Source organism: Sciurus carolinensis, chromosome 1 (assembly GCF_902686445.1).
Source record: "Sciurus carolinensis chromosome 1, mSciCar1.2, whole genome shotgun sequence".
Lineage (NCBI taxonomy): Eukaryota > Metazoa > Chordata > Mammalia > Rodentia > Sciuridae > Sciurus > Sciurus carolinensis.
This window is the reverse complement of record NC_062213.1, coordinates 177253429-177270307: the sequence shown is the minus strand read 5'-3', so window position 1 is coordinate 177270307 and position 16879 is coordinate 177253429. Positions and strand designations below refer to the sequence as shown.

General features: G+C 50.9%; 1 protein-coding gene across 1 annotated transcript; it reads right to left on the bottom strand.

The window, feature by feature from the left end:
• Positions 1 to 7719: 7719 nt before the first annotated feature.
• On the bottom strand, positions 7720 to 11487 carry Cldn19 (claudin 19). Its single transcript, XM_047519939.1, has 5 exons — positions 11265 to 11487; positions 10289 to 10453; positions 10103 to 10187; positions 8169 to 8321; positions 7720 to 7783 (listed from the first exon to the last, which is right to left on the bottom strand). Exons 1-5 carry the CDS (start codon positions 11485 to 11487, stop codon positions 7735 to 7737), a joined length of 675 nt encoding a protein of 224 aa, XP_047375895.1. The 3' UTR covers positions 7720 to 7734.
• Between the last annotated feature and the right edge of the window lie 5392 nt (positions 11488 to 16879).

Below are 16879 nucleotides of genomic sequence, written 5' to 3'. Positions count from 1 at the left end.
GGCTTTCCCCTCCTCTCCCATCTTGGAAACATCTACATTAGCTTAGATTGGGAAAGTTCTCTGAGAAGAACAGCTTCTCAGTATTCTAGCTTTCCTAAGGTTTTTTTTTTTTTTACTTTTAATCTTGAAAGAATTTCAAACTTAGAGAAAAGTTTCAAGAACAATAAAGAATTCATGTTTATCCTTCACTTCGATTGCCCAATTAATATTATACCATAAATATTTCTTATCATTTTCTTCATAGAGATCTATGCATATTTTTTCTGCTGCCTCATTATCCTCTTATACAGATGGCCCCAGCTTTGGGATGGTTCCACTTACACTATTTTTTTTTACTTTATGATGCTGCAAAAGTAATAAGCATTCAGTAGAAACAGCACTTTGAGTTTTCGTCTTTCCCAAGGCTGGTGATAACACAGGGTGATACTCTTTCACAATGCTGGGTAGCAGCTCCCAGTCAGCCCACGATCACAAGAGTGAACAATCAATATTCTACCAGGCACTGAATTGCCGCGCTGTGATGTTTGGTAGGCTACCTGTACCAAATGCATTTTCAGCCAATGATATGTTCAAAAGTTGAGGAACAATGTATTTACTCCCTAAAAAACAAAGGCATTGTCCTCCAGAACCACAGCTCAACTTTGATGCATTATGTAAATTTGATGTAAATTTATTTGAATGTCACTGGTTGTCCCAAGAATGGCATTTACAGGTCCAGGATCACCACTGCATTTAGTCGTGACATCTCTTCAACCTCCTCAGGCTGAAACAGTCTTTGCTTGTCTTTTATATCTTTGACAATTTTGAAAACTATGGCACTTATTTTATGGAATAATACTCAATTTGGGTTTTTCTATCTCATCATGATTTAATTCGGGTTATGTACTTTTAGAAACAGCCTCGTGTGAGTGATGCTTCTCAGTGCATTATATCAAGCACTCGTGTTTATTTGGTCTCATGCCTGGCAGTATCGGTCCTTATCACTTGATTAAGCTAGGTCTTCTACATTTCATCATTGTGAAGTGATTGTCTTGTACTTAATAGTTAATAAATTATTCATATTAGTTGATATTTTACTGTAGGTAGAGCCTTTTCTTCTCTCTCATTTATTTAACCATTCATTATCAGTGTGGACTAATGGGTTCTTATTCAGTGAGTTAAAATCCATTATTTTGTTCTCATTTTTTCTTTCGACTCTTTTAAAAAATATTAACTGTTTTTAATTGACTCAAAAATGATACATGTTCATGGAGGTCAGCGTGCTCTTTCAATACATGTATACAGAATGCAGTGATTCAATCAGGGTGGTTGGTGTATCCATCACCTCAAACATTTATCCTTTCTTTCTGTTGGGAACTAAGTCCTCCCTACTAGCTATTATGACATATAAGTTAATTGTTGTCAACTGTAGTTATCCTGCTGTGCTGTAGAACCTTTGAAGTGATTCTTCCCATTCATCTGCACCCCTTACCTATTCAATATCCTCGCTCTATGCCCCACCAGTTCCCAGCCTCTGTTAACTACCAGTCTATCCTCTACTTGTATGAGATCAACTTCTAGTTTCCATGAGAATATGTGTTCAACTATCTGTGCTGGGCTTATTTCTCTCTTCTTTCTCTTCCCACTCCCTTTTTCCTCTTGTGGTACTGGGGATTGAACCCAGGGTGCTATACTACTGATCTACATCCCCAACCCTTTTTTTTTTAAATTTATTTTTATTTTAAACAAATGGGATACATTTTGTTTCTCTGTACATGAAGTAGAGACATACCATTTGTGTAATCATACATTTACATAAGGTAATAGCTTTTGATTCATTCTGTTATTTTTCCCTCCCCCCCCACCCCTACCACCCCTCCCACCCCTCTTTTCCCTCTATACAGTCCCTCCTTCCTCCATTCTTGCCCCCCTCCCACCCCCATTATGTGTCATCATCCACTTATCAGCAACTCAAAAAACTCTAAACCCTTCTGTTTCTTTGAGTCTTCACCTTTGAGACGAGGTCTCACTAACTTTCCCAGGCTGGCTTAGAACTTGCAATCTTCCTACTTCAACCTTCCAGGTTACTGGAATTACAGGCATGCACCACCACGCAAGGCTGTCATTGGTATTTGATTGGGATTGCATTGAATCTGCAGATTGCTTTGGGCAGTATGGACATTTTAAAAATATTCATTCTTCCAATCCATGAACACAAGACGTCTTTCTTTGTGTATGTGTGTGTGTGTGTGTCCTCTTTGATTTCTTTCATCAGTATTTTATAGTTTTCATTGTAGAATTCTATCACCTCCTTGGTTAAATTTATTCCTGGATATTTTTTCTTTTTTTAATAATTATTGTAAATGGGATTGCTTTCTTGATCTCTTTTTCAACTAGTTTGTTATTGGTACATAGAGATACTACTGGTCTTTATTAATTTAATTTTGAGACAGAACCTCACTATCTTGCCCAGGTTATCCTTGAACTGGCAATCCTCCTGCCTCAGCCTGTCAAATAGTTGATATTATAGGTGTGCGCCACCATCCCTGGCAAATCGCTACTGATTTTTGTATGTTGATCTTGTATGCTGCAAATTCCTGAATTCATCTATTAGTTCTAACAGTCTTTTGGTGGAATCTTTAGGTTTTTTTTTTTTTTAATTTAAAATCATGTCATATTTGAACAGGGATAAATTGATTTCCTCCTTTCCAATTTGGATGCTCTTTATTTCCTTTTTTTTGACTGATTGTTTGACTCAGACTCCCAGTATTATGTTGAATAAAAGTGGTTATAGTAGGCATCCTTGTCTTGTTCCAGATTTTTTGAGGAACACTTTCAAGTTTTCCTCCATTCAGTATGTTAGCTTGGGTTTGCCTTATTTTTCTTAATTATGTTGAGGTAAGTTCCTCTTTTTTTTTTTTTGAGCTAAGTTCCTTCTGTACCTAATTTATTTAGAGTTTTTATCATGAAAGGACATAGATTTTTATAGAATGCTTTTTCTGCATCTATTGAGATAATCACATGGGTTTTGTCCTTTGTGCTTTTGATGTAATATATCACATTCATTGATTTACATACATTGAACTACCTTTTTGTCCATGGGATAAATCCCACTCAATCATGGTGTATGATCTTTCTCATGCATTGTTGGATTTGACTTCCTAGTATTTTATTGAGAATTTTTGCTTCTCTGTTTATCAGGGACGTGGTCTGTAACTTTCCTTTTCTGTTTTCTTTCTTTCTCGTTCTTTCTTTCTGTATGTGGTTAATAAGAAACATTTCCTTGTTTATTTCAAAATAGACTGAGAGTGAAGGGATGGAGAAAGATATTCCCTGTCCTCCACAGGGATCTTGCCACATCCCTCCTACTGCCTGGGGGACTTCCTTGGCCACTCCAGTTGGAATCGAGTTGTTCATTCTTTGCTTTGGTTCCTTTTTGTAGAGGGACAAGCGACAGGCAGCTCTATGTGGCCATGGTGCTGATGTCACTTCCGTGCCATACCATTATTTATTCTAATGTTCCGATTGTCCCAGACAAAGCCAGGAGCACCTTCGATCCTGCTTCTGTGTCCTTCAGACGTATCTCCATCAATCCTTGAACAGCTGCTTCTCTGGAGCAGTTCTTTCTGGAACGTCAAGTCGCTCAAGCTTGTTTTGCACTTTCCCTACCCTAGCACTGGAATCGGCCACTTCTTCATGGAGCCCTGGCCTCTTTTAATGGAGAATATTATTAAGAACTCAATATATGAACTTTAGATGTGCTCGTTACCGCTAGGGTACCCTTGCTGCTGGGCCTGCAGGAGTAGAAAATCTATTCTCTGCCAGTGAACGGCCTGGCTCCTGCTGGGCATGGTGGCACTTGCCTGTAATCCTAGTGGCTTGGGAGGCTGAGGCAGGAAGATCTTGAGTCTAGCCACTTAGTGAGACTGGAAGCAATTCAGCAAGACAATGCCTCTAAATAAAAATATAAACAAGGGCTGAGGATGTGGCTTGTTAGTTAAGCACCCTGGGTTTAATTCCTGGTACCAAAAACAAAAATAAAAACAAAATCAAACAGCTTGGCTCTCGTTATCTTCAGTACATCCACCAATTTGTTCAGTTCCCTTTTATACCACTAATCTCCACCCATGCCAGCCAAGGACCCCTCAGCATTGAGACCCTAGAGCTTCCGTGTGTCTGAGGGAGAAGGGGAGTTACTCAGGCTTTGACTTTGGGGATTTGGTAGCATCACAGTCCTTTGATGCTTTGAAGAAAGTTTTATACTTTACCCAATTATTTTCAGCTATTTTCAACAGGCGGGTTGACTAGAATAAAACTGTCTGCAATATTCTCATACATTGAATCAAATATTTTTGTGAGAAGAAAAAGTCAGAAAACAGAAGCATTGGGTGTAACCCTTCATTTTGAATTTTGCCTGGATCAGGGTTAGTTGTAGCTCCTCCTAAGTTACCAACTCTAGACAAAACCATACAGGGAACCGCATTCAACATACCTAACAAACTGTGGAGGAAAACAGGACAAGTTCAAAGGAAACGCTCATTTTAAAAAGAAGCACCACATCGCCCTCACCAGCTTGCTTTAGTGTTTCTCAAACGAGTGTGTGCACGAATCACCTGGAGATCTTGATAAAATTCTGAGCCTGATTCACTCGGGATGGATGGGGGGGTTAAGATTCTGCATTGTGTGTATCCCCAGGGATTGAACCCAGGGTCTCACATGCCACTCATGCTCTCCTGCTGAACCAATTCCCCAGCTCTTTTTATTTTTTTATTTTGAGACAGGGTCTCACTGAGTTGCCTAGGTCTTGCTAAATTGCTGAGACTGTCCTTGAACTTGAGATCCTCCTGTATCAGCCTCCTGAGCCACTGGGATTATAGGTATGCACCACCACGCCTGGTAAGATTCTGCATTTCTAACAAATTTTCCAGGTAATGTAATACTGCCATCCAAGGACTATGCTTTGAGTAGCAAGAGTTTTAGAGTATTCCTCACCGGCGTGCTCCTGGCCAGGAGGAGTACGTAAAATGGTACAACCAGCAAAGCTTGGTGGTATTTTTAAACTTTTTATGTATTTTTTCTTTCATTAGCAAACATACAAATAGAAGTGTAGAGTGAACCCCCAAATACCACTGATCTTTGTCAACCTTATTTTATAGCTTTCCTGACCCATGAATTTCTTGTTCCTGTAGTATTTTAAAGCAAATTCAGCCACCATTTTAGTGTGTACCTCTACCAGATTAGAAGCAAAAATAAAAAATAAAAACTATAGTGTCATTATCACACAAAATTAACAATTAACATAACACAAAATTAACTAATAATAATTCCTGAATCGTCTAATAGTGTTTCATATTTTATAGTCTCAGATAGATGTTTTTCAATTAAGCTTCTTTCCAGGCTATGAATGAGTTTCCTGGTCAGCTCCCTAGGACTTGGGGCTTTCCTTAGGGACTGAGCACACAGGTTTATTCCTCCTAAAATCATGTTTTATGTTGTACCAGTTCCTTTCTTGGGGAACTCTATTTACTAAAAAACAATGGCAAAAGCTTTAGTATCCAGCCTTTTGAATCTGAACCCTTCCTCTCTGGGTCTCTGCCTTGGGGCTAGGACAGTAAACAACCGGCTGGCCCCAAGGCCTGGAAAGTTGGCCCTGCCTCTGGTTGGCAGCCCAGGTGACCTTGATGTGGACATTTGAATGGGTTTGCTTCAGGAGAGGACTTCAGGATGAGTCTCCCAGGTTCTTTAGGAGAGACTAGAAACTCCTCTAGTTTCTCCCAGACATCTCCTTCCCACGCCAGGAGCCGACATATTTTTAATCCAGTATATTAATTGGTCGTGCAATTCAGCAAGCTGTGTGAGTACCTGACCCACCGCCCCTCCGATCCCTGGCTACCAGCAGAAAGGGCTCCCTTCAGCAGAGAACAGACTGAAGTTTGTTGACTGATATCAGATCCCCCACTGCACGGAGCTTCTCTTTCTCAGCCTGTCCCTGAAACCAGCATATTCTATCTTGACATTCTCCCAAGCCTTTGGTGTCCCCTGAATCTCAAAAGATGGCACATTTTCCTGGCCAGTTTTGCAATCAAATAGCAAGGACTACTAAATACCTGGACTGGGAAGGGGACAATCCTAGCCCTTTTCAGCTGGTTCCCAGGCTCCAAATTCTGTGTTAGACAGGGCCCTTTGGGGGTGTATACAACAGGAGTCAAACTCAAAATCGTTTCAGCACAAAGATATATTGATCAGAAGGATGTGGGTGTCTCCTTCTTGCCCTGGTCTTCAGAAAGGCCACAGGGAGATGGGCTTCCTCTCCCTCTCCTCCCTCTGTTTGTAGGCTCCATGTCCCTCTGCAGACCCCTCGGAATGACCTTCACTTAGGCCTCATGGAGGTTCCCTCAGTGTGGAGCAGCTACACAATCCTGATGCCCAGGTCCACCCAGACCAATGAAGTCGGGATGTCTGGGGGGCGGAGCCTGCGCATCGACCCCCAGGTGCCTGGAATGTGCGCTCAAGTCGGGAGCCAGAGCGTTATGGCTTCAGGCACCCGCTCTTCTGCTGCTCTCACTCGCTACTGAGGACGGCACTCTGGGAAGCCTGTCGGAGCTAACCAGCTGCCCCCACAGATGTGCAGCAGCTGCCAGACCAGGGTGGGGGCAGTTATGACAGCTCCCTGACACTTACTCCTCTCCTGCCCTCCCTGTCCTCGGCTGCAGTGTGGCAGTCATTTTGTCTTGATTTTCATCACTTTACTTCTCAGGGTCCAGTTCAAGGGAGAAGCTGTGCCGTTCTTGGGATTTGGGGACTTAATGGGAGATGTCGTCACAGATGGGTGGTGGAGGAAACCAGGAAGGGCTGGCGGGGGAAGGTGTGTGGAAAGCAAGGGCGAAAGAAGCAGTGATGGGCACCTCTTCACAGGAGGTCATCGTGCTGCGGGAGAAGGTGGAGTGGGACCCAGGAGAGACCCAAGTCCACGGAGGGTGTTGGGTGGCAGAGAGCTGAGCATGCGGCTAGGGACCCATGCTGGATGGGGAGACAGGAAGGATGATGGCTGACCTTGGGACTCTTAAGAACTGGCTTTCCTGGGTTCCTCTGGGAACTTCTCAACCCTTCTATTCAAGGCGGGTCGTACCCACACTTCAAGACCATAAGCCCTTCCAAGTGACACACTCTTGGGTGCAGGATGGAGCTTTGGCCACAGGCTCCACTGTAGTTTGGGGTGGGAGCTGAGCTAGGGTTTTCAGACCTTGCTGAGGATGGTCTTAATGTCCTCTGTTCCCTTCTCTGTTGAGGGAGCTCCTACACAGTGTCTCCTCACCCAGCTCTGATCCAGCATCAGGCTGGAGGGACTGTCTCTTCCCTGAGAGGCCCTCCAGGGACTGGATTTACCTGTGGGTCCCTCCTAACTTCCCCGGCCATGTCCAGGCTGGGCTAGGCCTCAGGGGTAGCCTTTAGGGGTGGGTGGGCTCTTCCCTCATGGAGGTCCTGGTGCCAAGCCCAAGGCCAGGCTGGGAGGGTTACTAGGCAGCGGCAGGACCCCAGGTTCTTTTCGGCTCCACCTTCCATGTGCTGTGTAATCCACTCAAGAGCCCCAGGGGTCAGTTCTGACCTCTCTGAGCCAGAACCCACCATCACCATGCCCGGAACAGACCAAATGAATCACACCTGGGGCTGCATGTTCATTTCTGTTTCCAAAAAAAATACCAAACACACAGTCTTAGTGTGGCAGGGGACAGAGCCTGGCTGGGGACCTGGACATTACACACCCAGGGGACCCTTGGTGGAGGCGGGCAATTTAACAACGGGTCTGAAAGTCAAAAGAGAGAGAGTTGGTTAGTGGGGTGAGCAGCAGTGAGGGAGGCAGGGGCTGTGGACTTCAGGTTTGGGACACAGGGCCTGGCCAGTGCAGTAGGATGTTGGCCTTCGCGGCAGCCCTGCCTAGGGCCCATTCCCTGGGGCAGGAGCGATGGGGTCTGAGCTAGTGACCCAGATGGGCATCCAAGCCGTGCTGGGTGACTAGAAGGGCCCCAGACCTAGACACGTGTTGAACATCAGGTGCTCAGAAGCCCAGACGGAGCTTAAGAGACATGGTGTGCCCTACTGGCCCTGCCCAGGGTGCAGCCCCTGGCTGGAGTGCCAGACAAGGGGCCGCTGGGTGGGGGGCTGGTCGGGACGGTGGGATTCAGACGTACTCTCGGGCAGCAGTTGAGGGTCCGGGGCGATAAGGCTGGGGGCTGCTGTTGGCTCTCTCAGGCTCTGGGCATGTGCAGCAGAGGAAGGAGCCTCCCAGCATGGCCAGGCCAGCTGAGGCCCATCCTACAAACAGAGCCGGGCCAAATTCATACCTGCAAGCGGAGGGGAGAGTGGCGTCAGGTGTGGCTGCAAGCCCTGGCCCTCCCTCGCCCCTGTCCTCTCAAGGTCCTGCTCCTCAGCCAGAGGCCTGGCAGAGGGGTGGGGCTGGGGGAGATGGAGGATGGGCTCGCAGCTTCCTCCATCTCTCCAGGTAAATTGGGGTGCTGCTATACTTCCTCCCTCACCCCACCCGGCATATGAACCCCCCAGGGCAACCAGGCCTAGGATGGACCTCCAGCTTGAAGGGCTAGCCTGTAGCCCGGCTCTGAGCAACTCGGGCTCAGTTCCTCATCTGGCCAGTGGAGGGGGCATGGGAGGGCCCTGGAGGGCTGGTTGAGTGAAGCCGGCCATCCCTGCCCATCTTTTTTCAGTAGTGTTTTGGCCTACAGAGCCCCCAGCTAGGGCTGCTCCTGCTGTCCTCTGAAGAAGGCCAGGCTCCTCTCTCTGGCTCTCTGGGCTCTCTGCACCTGGGCCTGTTGGCCATCCCAGCCCTCTGGGTCTCCCCCACCTCTGTGGCTTAGCGCAAGTCTCGAACCTAGCGCCCCCCTGGTGGGGTACCTCCCCAGCTCCTCCTCTGCCTTCAAGTCCTAGTTCACAGGCCACCGCCTCCTGGGGGCGATCCTTGATGCCCCTCTCTTCACTCCACCCCTTGCCACCCCCTCAGCAGGAGACCCTTCAGTCCCTGAGAGCATGTGGGGGGCAGACAGAGGCGGGGATTCATCTGTGTCCCCAGGGCCCAGCACGAGGCCTGGCAACTCTGGAGCCTTAGTACCGTTGAAGGAATGAGGACCATGTTCCAGCTTGGCTCCTTGAGCTAGACCTCGCTTCCCAGGTCTCTGTGGCTGTAACTGGCAGCTCAGGAAATCGGCCTCACACCTGAAGTCTGCTTTTCATCCTCCCACACGCACGCACGCACACCTCTGCCTCCTTCAGGGGCTCTTCCAACCATGACATCCTCCCTCCACCACTGGGCCTGTTAGGACCCTATTCTTGCTCCCCGCTGGGTTGAGAGGTGATGGAGGAGGCAGGATGGGCCAAGGCCATTCCGAGAACCTCCATTCAGCCCCCAGGCCATGGGCCTTACAGCTCCCCACCATTCTAGTTCCCAGACGTCTCTGAGCCTGTTTCCACTGCTGCCTCCCCAGCCTAGAGCCTTCGCTCAAGACTGTGCCGCTGCCACCATAATGGGTCCGCTCTCTTCTCTTCCACACACCACAGCAATGACTGCCAGTCCTCTACCCCGGGACGGGGAGCAAAATCTCCTGGCGGACAGGCCCTACCCCATTTGCCCTTTTCTCCAGTCTCACTTCCCTGGACACTAACACCTGCTGCCCCATGCAGGAAGCCACCTCAGCCTGCTGCCACCAGTTGAAATGAAATATGCCAAGCACTCTCTGGAACCAGGCACTGTGCTGAATCCCTTACCTGCATTGTCTTGGGGGCCCTCACAACCATGTAAAAGCTGGTCCTCAGGTTCTGGCTCCAGTTTACAGAAGGCAGGTGCGGAAAGATTCAGTAACTTTTCCAGGTCACCCCACCAGGACATACAGAGCTTTTAGAACCCAGAGTCAGAGCACTTTGCTCCTTGGAGAGTCTTTGCTGGGTTCCCTCATCTGGTCTCCTGTCCCTACCAAGGACACTGGCCTGGTTTCCTACTCCAGAGCTTCTAAGACGACAGCTGGGGCCCATTCCCTAGTTCCCCCTCCAAGTAACCTCTGGAGAAAGGTGATTGCCCCAGAGGAGGTGAAGTGGGAGCCCCAGCCTTGGCACTCACCTGGCATTGACAGGCGTGCTTGGGTTGAAGAACTCCTGGGTCACCAGGGTGGCATACCATGAGACAGCAGTCAAGGTGCAGAGGCCTGAGGGCAGAGCAGGGAGGTGCTCAGCTCTGGGGGTCCCTGGTCAGCCACTGGGGCTGGGGCTATCTGCTGTGGCCAAGAAGCTGGAAAAGGGCACTCACCCGCCAGGATGAAGAGGGCACCCCCGGAGATGGCTACCCGGCCCTTGGCAATAGGGTTGCTGTCTCCAACCCGCGTACACTTCATGCCCACGACGCTGAGGACCATGGCCACGAAGCCCAGGAGTACGGCCACCACCATCAGGGCTCTTGCTGACTGGATATGACCTGGGGCAGGGCCAGGATGGAGCTGAACAGGGTGGGGGAGAGGTGGGGCCTGCAGGGGAGGAGCCCAGCATGGGAGGGGCTTGGGCAGGAGCTAGGCTAGGCCAGATCACCTGCCAGGTCAGACAGTCCATCTGTCCGCAGGTGAGATTGAGAGATGACAGTGGCGGGTGAAGTGTCCCCTTTGCCACTGCTCTCATCTCCCACTTCCCCTGGCCCTTTTCTGCTGCTTTCTCTTGGGCCTGGGTCTCTCTCCCTAGCAGCAGAGGGAAGAGCTGAGGGTTCCTGAGGCCCAGACCAACCCAGCCCAGCCTGGTCCCCAGCAGCAACCGTCACCTCCATCAGCCATTCTGACTCTCGTCACTTTCCCCTCTGCCTGTGAATCACCCATAGTAGCCATATGCCTGCCTCTCCGTGGGTGTGCATGTCGGCCCAGGGCCCAGGCCCCAGGCCCCAGGGCAGCTCAGGAGACTATGACCTGCCTGGACTGGCGCTGTGTGGCCAGCTGATGGCGGCTCAGCTCAGGTGTCCATGGAGCCCTCATCTCCTTCGACCTCCGTTTCCTATAAAGTATGAACGTTCCCCTCTACGGTGAGGACCTCAGAATGCAAAAGTTTTGGTGGCTCTCAAGGTTATGGGACCTGGACCCCAGGCTGTGGACCCTAAAGCCCCTGCCTCCCAAGGGGCCCAGGTTGGCACAGGGCAGTAGGGGTGGTGGTGCCGGGGAGTGGAGTGTGGCGGACGTGGGAGAGCTTGCTCTGGACCTCCCCTGCCCCCGCGCCCCTCCTCCCGGCCCCTCAGGCCCCGGGCCTACCGTCCAGGGCGAGCAGCGAGTCATAGAGTTTGCACTGCACCTGCCCAGTGCTCTGGGAGGCGCAGGACATCCAGAGTCCTTCATAGAGGCCCACGGCGGTGATGATGGCATCGCCCGCGTAGGAGGACTGCTTCCACTGCGGCAGCGCGGTGCTGGCGATGATGCCCACCCAGCCACCCAGGGCCAGGAAGTAGCCCAGGAGCTGGAGGCCTGAGTTGGCCATGGCCCAGGGGAGGGGACCAAGGGTTCCAGGGCTCAGAGTTGAGTTAGGGTCCTGGGAGGCAGTGGGGTCATGGCCAGGAGAGAGACGCAGCTGGGCGCAGAAGCAGTGAGCAGACCGAGGCTGAGGGGGAGAGGTGATGGCAGCAGCAGAGGCAGTGGCTCTGGACTTGAGAATGCAGGGGGAGGCACCGACTGGCAGAGGCCAAGGGCCCGCCCACAGCTGCAGGCTGAGCCAGCACAGGGTCCCCAGCAAGGCTCATGCCCAGCCCCCTGGGGTGGTAGGTGGGGCCAGTGACCAGGTGGGTACCCTTGCCCCACCCTTCAGGGTTAGAGAAGGGAGGAATTGGGAGGGGCGATCTTCTCCCTCCAAAGTCTTTCTGTCCAGGGAAACCCCTTTAGGAGCCTGATTCAAGAGCCCTAGAATTCTCATATCTCTCAACAGCCCTGAGGTGATGCCTTAGCTCTTGCAAGGCGGATCTGACCCTGGGGGTTTCCTTCCCTTCCCTCAGACTTGAGGACAGAAAGGAAAAGGAATTCCAGCTTGCAGCAGATAGAACTTAGACACCTAAGAGAACTGTCTGGCAAGAACTCGGAGACCAGAAGTTAGAGACTAGACTGGGAATGGGGTGTTGGGGAGGAGGGTCCTGGTACCTAGGAGCTGTGTGCATCAAAATAGGGAAAGCCACACCATATGTACTGTGAGGTCTTGTTGGAGATCCGAAGGGTCAGTCAGAGAGGGGCCCTATCGAGGCTCGGCCAGAGCTGGCTGCAGGCCAGCACGGGGCCTGGTGGGGAACTGGGGAGACAGTACCAGTCGGCCTTCTGGCATGAGCCTGAGGAAGGTGGATTGCTCAACCCGTTAATCCCCTTGCTGGCTAGTTTAGCAGCTCCTGCTGGGACCTGGGACAGCGGGCTCTGGCCCCCAGCTCCAGAACAGCCCGGCAGGAGAAGTGGCTTCTGCACATTCCTGGGGTTCAGGCCGCCCCCCGGACCTCCCATTCTAGCTCAGTCCTCAGGAGCAGGGGAATGTTTAACTCTCCTCCACCTCATTAGCAATCCCTGCACGTTCATTTCAGCCCCACGGGCTCGGTGTGGGGGCAGCAGGAATGTCACACCCCTGCTCCTGCTCCTGCCAGCCCCTTGGCCGCCCCCTGTACCATGCGGCCCACCAGCCCTTGGGGGACTGCGTGGGGGAGGCAGGGACCTGCGACGACCCTGACTCTGGCCAGCTTCCTCCCCCGACCCGCAGTTGCCTCTGCAGGAACAAGTCCCCAGCCTGCTCCCTCGCATTCTTCACGTGGCTATGCAAACGAGAGGGTGCCAGGCACTGAGCAGACAATGGCAACCCTGTGTGCCCGCCCAGGGCGTGGGCCCCTGGTATGGCCTGCAGCTCCAGGGAGCTGGGGGAGTGGTCTGCCCTCTGAGGGGCCAAGGGTGGGCGTGGTTTGGTCTATAGTGCCACACCCTGGGTTCCTCTGAGATCCTCTTGTCAGGAAGTTCTGAGCCACGTGGGATCTGTGTATGCATAGAACTGCTTCCTGGAATGGCCCGCAGGTCCCCAAATGCCAATGGGGTCCAGAATAGTGGCAGAGAAGTCGGTCCTGAATTCAAATTGTTCTTCTGTCTCAATGATGACAGAGTAGGATCCAGGGGAGCAGAGGATGAGGCGAGAGCCCAGAGTGGGGAAGGAGACAAAGCCCAGGACTCCTGGGGAGGCAGTGAGAGCCCAGGGACTGGTGTTTCTTGTGCCGTGGTTCCTCTAACCCTTCCAGGTGGGCAGACCTCTGACGAGTTGCAGAGGCTGAGGTGGAGGGAGGAGCTTACCCGCTAGGAAGCAGGAGGGAGGCTTCTCCTTGGAGGTATGTGGCACTACTCCCTGGGTCCCCCCACCCCCACCTCTGCCTTTCTGCCTTTCACAGGGAGGTGCCAGCTTCAGCCGGGAGGGGCAGGCAGTCATCAGGTGCCCCTCACAGATGCCCTGTGCTGTGGAGCCTCAGTGCCCTTACCTCTAAACGGATCTCTACCTCATGGAGTTGTGATGGTTGAATAAGGTGACACTTGGCTGGGGAAGGAAAACGGATGGCAGCTGCTTGGCACATGCCATTCCCAGAGTCGAGGTCCTCTCTCTAAGCTGGCCTTGGATCCTTCTGCTATCTGCAAGGGTTTCTCTAAGGAAGATCCAGGGGGCGATTCTGGTCTCAGGAGCTCCCAGGTCAGGTATTTAAACTGTGGAATCTCAAGGTCACACGAAATGGAGTGTCAGAGCCACCTAGGCCCTCAGAGACTCCAGCTGCTCTATTGACAAGTAAGAGAGCTAACAGCCAAGACAGGAGGATAGTCACTGCTGAGGGTCAAAGTGTCAAGTTGTGAGGCCCCAGTGGCAGCAGGACCCTCCTCCGCCCTGGGCATCCCAGATGACACACCTTCCTTTGAAGTTTTTTTTTTGTACCAGGGATTGAGCCCAGGGGTACTTAATCACTGAGCCACATCCCCAGCCCTTTTTAAATTTTATTTTGAGACAGGGTCTCTCTAAGTCACTTAGGGCCTTGCTAAGTTGCTGAGGCTGGCTTTGAACTTGAGATCCTCCTGCCTCAGCCTCCTGCGCCAATGGGCTCACAGATGTGCCCCACCGTATCCAGCTCATATAAGGTTTTAAATCTGTTCTACCAGAATGGCCTCTTCTATTCTAATGAACTTCCCTCAACCATGCTCCAAAGCCTTCTGGAATTTAGGTGCTGCTTCTGGAGTGGTGCATCCTAAACAGCATAGCTTCTCCAGCTGGGGCACCTGCCACTCCTGGTGGCCCCTTTAGTGAGTGACTCCCAGGCATGCGGGGCAAGCAAGAAGGGACTCTTCCCACTCCAGCCTCCCAAGAAAACTAACTTAAACTGCCCTGGGGTGGCACATGCCACTGTTTAAAAAGTGCTTTCACTTAGATTACAGGAAGCCAAGGGTTCTAGCTTTATCTCCATCATTGAAAAGCTGTGTGACATTAAATAAATCCCTCAGCTTCTCTGAAAAATAGGAATGACATCACTGTCCTGCCTGGTTCACCAGGGAGTTTGCAAGGATTAAATAATAGATGAGACTCGCTGCTGGAACACAAAATGTCAGAACTGTTCCTAAGGCAAGCTATTCCAAAAAGGCTCCCCCTGGGCTGGGCCTCCCCCTCGGGTGCCTTCTCATTACTTCCTCAGCAACAGCGCCTGGCCGAGAGCGGGCCTGGGTAGGCATGTGTTGATCACTGACTGTTAGGAGGATCAAATGTTTTTGCCTCCTCCTAATGGAAATGCAGAACCCTTTCACCGTCCTCTCCTTGCTAGTTAGAAGGGTCTGATTCAGTCACCTGCAATCCAGCGCCTTCTCTGCAGCCACCATGGGAAACTCTGAAGTCTCAGAAGGGTTGCTGGTCTTACTACCCCAGCTTGGTCTGAGATTCCTATACAACTACAGGCTCAGGACAGAGATGACTTGCCTCAGGCCACACAGTTAGAAAGCAACACAGCCAGCCAGCAATGTGGCTGCCCCCAACTCTTCTACCTGGACTGGCCCTGATCCGGAATCCCATAGTACTCCTCTTCATCCCATTCACTGCTCTTGGCTCATCGTCTTCTTCCTGAGGACTGTGAGCAGCCTCTTGTGTCCCACTGCCTAACCTAGGTGAGGACTCACGTGACGCATGGTCCAGTGGTGCCTTTCCTCCTCTCAATCAGTGCTGTGCACAGGTCTCTGGTGCCCTGCTTAGACCTCTGCCAGTGGTGCTGGGTACTGGAGGCCAAGGGTGTCACGTCCAAATCTTCCCCAGGTTTGCTGAGTGGCTTCTCTTCCCCTCCAATAGTTCTGAGCCCTCTCCCTTCATCTCAAGCAAACTTCCTCCTGTTGCTTTACCAGACACGAACTAGGCAATCACAGTCACATCTCAGCCAGGACCCTGCCATCACCCTCTGCTTCCAGGACGAATTGCCCCAGCCTAATTATATACACTTATCTTGGTCCTGCTGCCATCAAAAACATTTGACTTTTTGTGAACTCAGTGGAGACAGTCTGCTGTCTGTATGTGGTTAGCGTATGTTGAAATGATAAAGGTCATCTGCCTTGATGTGGAAACCTCTAGAAAACCAGAATGAGGCCCATGTAGATTTCCGTGATGTCGAGTCTCTACCCTGTGCTAAGCACTGTGCTTGGCACTTTGTGAGCATTCCCTCTTTGCTACCCACAACCCTCTGGTGTGGTAACGACTGAAATCCCATTGTCCTGGCAAGGAAGCACTTGGAGGCTGCCCATCCTGAAGGTCACATACAACTCCAAGTGGGGGACGCGAGAGTCACACAGTTCTGCCCATGCCTGTACCCACTGCAGCGCTTTCTGCACTGAGTCCCCAAGTGAGGACAGAGAGGAACAGCAATTATCTGGGCTGGATCATTCGCAGAGGCATGCTGACATGCAACACTGTCTTGTAGCCTAAAGAATAGTCATTTGTTGACTCCGTATCTTCCTCTAAGTTCATCTTTCTACTGAACTCCTGGAAAGGTTGTCTGTGCCCACCGTCACCACTCATTCTCCTCTGTCTGAGCTCGTCCACACCACCTCGCCAAGACATCTGTTGCTAAAGTTCCCGCCTATCCCTCACTGCTGAATGCAAAGGTGGATGGATCCTCAGTTCCCATCTTGCTCAGCCTCTGGGCAGCATGACTCTGCTGTTCTCCCTCCTTGAAATGCCCTCATTCCACCATGTCTCTTGGTCCCACCGTCCACCAGCTCCCCTCACTTCCAGACAAGCTGTCTTCTGACTCCTTCCCTGTCTACCACCTGGCTTTGGATGGCATTAATATGCCCCTCAAACTCAAGCTTAGCACATCTAAACCAAACTCCTGGTTCCCATGCCTTCCAACTATTCCTCTTGCTGTCTTCTCCCCAGCTGCTGGGCGAGGGAGACGCAGCACAGTGTACATCTGCTTAGGCTTCTTCTGGATGCTTTTTCTGACACATCCTGGCCAACACATCAGCACCTCCTGTTGACTCTGACTAGACCCAGAACCCAGCTGCCCCACCTTCACTGCTGACGCCTGGCCAAGGCCATCTTCCCCTCTCCTGGCTCACTCAGGAGCCCCCACAGGTCTTCTTGTCTCCATTCTTGCCCCAATGGCTGATTCACCACATACTGATCATGAAGCCTTTTGAAATATGTCAGAGTGGGGCACAGTGGCACACGCCTGTAATCCAGTGACTTGGGAGGCTGAGGCAAGAGAATCGCAAGTACAAGGCCAGCCTTTGCAACCTAAGAAAACTGTCTCAAAAAATTAAAGGTGCTGAGGATGTAGAATGGTCGTAAAGCATCCTAGTACCTAGTACCACACACCCAAATTTTAAAATGTAAGTCAGGTGCTCTTGTT

Excerpts from the sequence above, each read along its gene's own strand:
- Cldn19 (XM_047519939.1), bottom strand. The coding sequence starts at position 11,487 with ATGGCCAACTCAGGCCTCCAGCTCCTGGGCTACTTCCTGGCCCTGGGT. Across the intron at positions 10,454-11,264 it reads CTCGCTGCTCGCCCTGGACG|GTCATATCCAGTCAGCAAGA; the intron begins GTAGGCCCGGGG and ends GCCCTGCCCCAG. Across the intron at positions 10,188-10,288 it reads TGCCCTCTTCATCCTGGCGG|GCCTCTGCACCTTGACTGCT; the intron begins GTGAGTGCCCTT and ends CTCTGCCCTCAG.